The sequence below is a fragment of the Nilaparvata lugens genome, chromosome 6 (assembly GCF_014356525.2).
Source record: "Nilaparvata lugens isolate BPH chromosome 6, ASM1435652v1, whole genome shotgun sequence".
NCBI lineage: Eukaryota > Metazoa > Arthropoda > Insecta > Hemiptera > Delphacidae > Nilaparvata > Nilaparvata lugens.
In genome coordinates this window covers 25,294,963-25,298,106 of record NC_052509.1, presented here as the reverse complement: position 1 = coordinate 25,298,106, position 3,144 = coordinate 25,294,963, and the positions used below count along the sequence as shown (strand labels likewise).

Here is a 3,144-nt window from a genome sequence, read left to right as displayed (position 1 = left end):
TCCATCAAATGTTTGTGTGTGTGATGCTGTTATTAATAACAACCTTAATTCATTTAAAAATTAATAATCCGATTGAAGTTGATAATTCTCAGCCAAGGTTCTCATTTTCATTCATTCAAGAATCAGAAAAAATACAGATAGAACAAAAAATTCGCATTCAAAATACATGCCAACAGCTGATTGGGATGGCTGCAAGATGGCTGAACTGACAAGCGCGCGACCTAGCGGGAAGAATCATACCTAAGTTTGTTTCATCCAGCTAAAAAGTACTGGAACAGGTTCCAGAAATTTATACTTTGGCTCAAATCACCGAGAAAAATGCTCAAAGTAAACTGAGAAATATTTATAAAAATAACATAGACAACAGAGAATATTGATTGTAGTATTCTTATGTTTTTTATTATTTTTATTTAAATGGATATTGAACGGTAATCATTTAACCTCAAAATTCGAATTTTTAATGTATATTTGCTACTTTTCTCATTGCTTGCAGTTGAAATAATAATTATCAATAAAAAGAACTATTATTTATTAATAAATTATGAGAATTCGTAAATGATGATTATTTAATTATGATTTAGATGAACTTTATTCTTTTTTGGATTTCTAGATTGGGATTTTATCATAAATGTAGGGTAGCCATTGAAAGAGTTAGTCTCATTTGGAGCAAATTTCAAAAATTTTGTATTGATACAGCTAAGCAACATCTTGGAGTGTAGAAAGGTATTGTACAGAATGGCAAGGATACTAGCTGGTGGAATCCAGAAATATATACTATTTTGAAGGAGAAAAAACGTCTCTTTAAACAATGGCAGTGCAGCAAAACACCAGAAGATAGAGAAAGGTGCAAGCTTGAGTATGCTATAGCCAAGAAAGCGGCAAAAAGAGTGGTGGCACAGGCGAAGGCACTTTCAAACGAGAACTTCTATGCAAAGATTGAGACAACTAAAGAAGCTCAAAAAATATTCAAAATTGCCAAACAGAGACATTACAACTGTCAGGATATTAACATGGTTAAATTCATAAAAAATGAGGAAGGTCAACTTCTCACTGATGATGAGGCCATAAAGAAAAGATGGAAGGAATACTATAGTCAGCTCCTTAACGAAACATTCCCAAGTGAAGAACTGCAGCCAGCTCAGCCAACAATCGGGCCAATTCCATCAGTAACCTTGGAAAAGGTTGGTCTGGCTCTCCAGGAAATGAGTAACAACAAAGCCACAGGACCAGATGGAATTCCAGTGGAAGTGTGGAAGAAGTTGGATAGGATGGGATTGCTTTTTCTTACTAATATCTTCAATGGGGTGCTAAATGAAGGCATGCCAGATGAGTGGAGAAAAAGCTTCATTGTTCCATTCTATAAGAATAAAGAAGATGTACGACTCTGTAAAAACTTTAGAGCAATTAAACTCATCTTGCACACAGTGAAAATCTGGGAATGTCTAATTAGCAAACGCCTACTTGGAATTACAGCTGTTACTGAGAATCAATGTGGTTTTGTCCCAGGTAGGCCGGCCACAGATGCTTTGCACTCAGTGAGAATCCTTATGGAAAAGCAGAGAGACAACAAATCTGACCTGCACATGGTTTTCATTGATCTGGAGAAAGCTTTCGATTGAGTGCCCAGGAAGCTCATATGGCAAGCATTGATGGCACAGTGGGTCCCAGAACACCAAAGTTAGTAGACAGAAGGTTGGTCACTCATCTATAGTATTTTCGTTGAAATGCAATTGGAGTGGGGGAACTGCAGCCGTGACGTAGGCTGTAGTACAGAGTAGGCAGAATATCGCATTCTTGAAAATCATATGGTGTCGTACAGTCAAATTATAAATAACACAAACATTTTCTGACATGCAATCTTTCTGTTTCTGCTTTACAATAATTATTAAAACATTTGAATAATACAAGCATTTTGCCATATAAAAGCAAAAACCCTACCTCCTAACCTTCCCTTTCAAACCCATTCTTTCTTCATTTTCTAGGTCGTGTTTATATTTTGTAGTTTGGCTATACATCAGCTTGTGAATTTCGAGGATGAGATATTTCGATTCTCCTAGAACATGTGCTCAATACCAGCATGTGTTCAGTGCATTTACAATGAATGAAATTCATCGGATTTATCGGTTTATTTCAATGCATGGTTTATCAAGATTTTTTAAGGTTAATCTGAAATTATAATAGTATAGCATTGTCTACTAACGCTTTTCCAGCTTATTAACTTTTTCGTGTAACGTTTTTAGATTCATGAAAAACTTTCAACTTCATTTTATTCATAAAAGTTGAATGAACTTGAAATATTTAACAACATCATTAGAATCGGTGATTCATTCGCTATAAGTATGGAGAATTTTAAAGTTGTAGGTCAATCTTGAGGAGATTAAATGACGATATATTTGAAGATACAGTGAATAAACTGCATGCTCAGTGTGGTTACTCTAGAACATTTTAACTACACGTGACGTCACGTTGGCGATCCCCCCACCACTTTGAATCATACACCTGTGAGTGATCAACCTTTTGTCTACTAACGTTGCCAGAACACTATATAAACATAGTGAAAGACATGTACCATAATGCCACAACAAAGGTTAGGAGCCCGGTTGGGACTAGTGGGGAGTTCAGTGTAGAGGTGGGGGTGCACCAGGGTTCTGCCCTGAGTCCACTCCTATTCAACCTTGTGATGAACTACCTCACTGCAGAATTGCAGCTCGCACCTCCATGGGACATCATATATGCTGATGATATTGTCCTTATCAGAAAAACGCCAGATGAGATGCAGCAAGCACTTGACATGTGGCGAGTCAAACTGGAAGGAGCTGGCCTCAGAATCAGTAGGGAGAAATCAGTTTACATGCACTGTGGTTTTAGTGGCAATGTCAGTCGGGCACCACACCTGTAAGGTACTCCTTTGGAGGTTGTTCAGCAATGCAAGTATTTGGGGTCGATCATCAGCAACGATGGAAGCATTGATGCAGACATTTCGATCAGGATTAATACGGGTTGGATGAAATGGAGAGAGCTGACAGGATTGCTTTGCGACAATAGAATGCCCATACACATTAAGGGCAAAGTGTATAAAGCTGCAGTGCGTCCAGCAATGATATATAGTGCAGAGTGCTGGCCTCTGAAAAAGCAACACGCAGA

General features: G+C 37.7%; 1 protein-coding gene across 1 annotated transcript; it reads left to right on the top strand.

The window, feature by feature from the left end:
- Positions 1–2,563: 2,563 nt before the first annotated feature.
- Positions 2,564–2,899, top strand: LOC120352006. Its single transcript, XM_039431405.1, has one exon. The coding sequence runs from the start codon at positions 2,564–2,566 to the stop codon at positions 2,897–2,899; it is 336 nt and encodes a 111-aa protein (XP_039287339.1).
- The last annotated feature ends 245 nt before the right edge of the window (positions 2,900–3,144 follow it).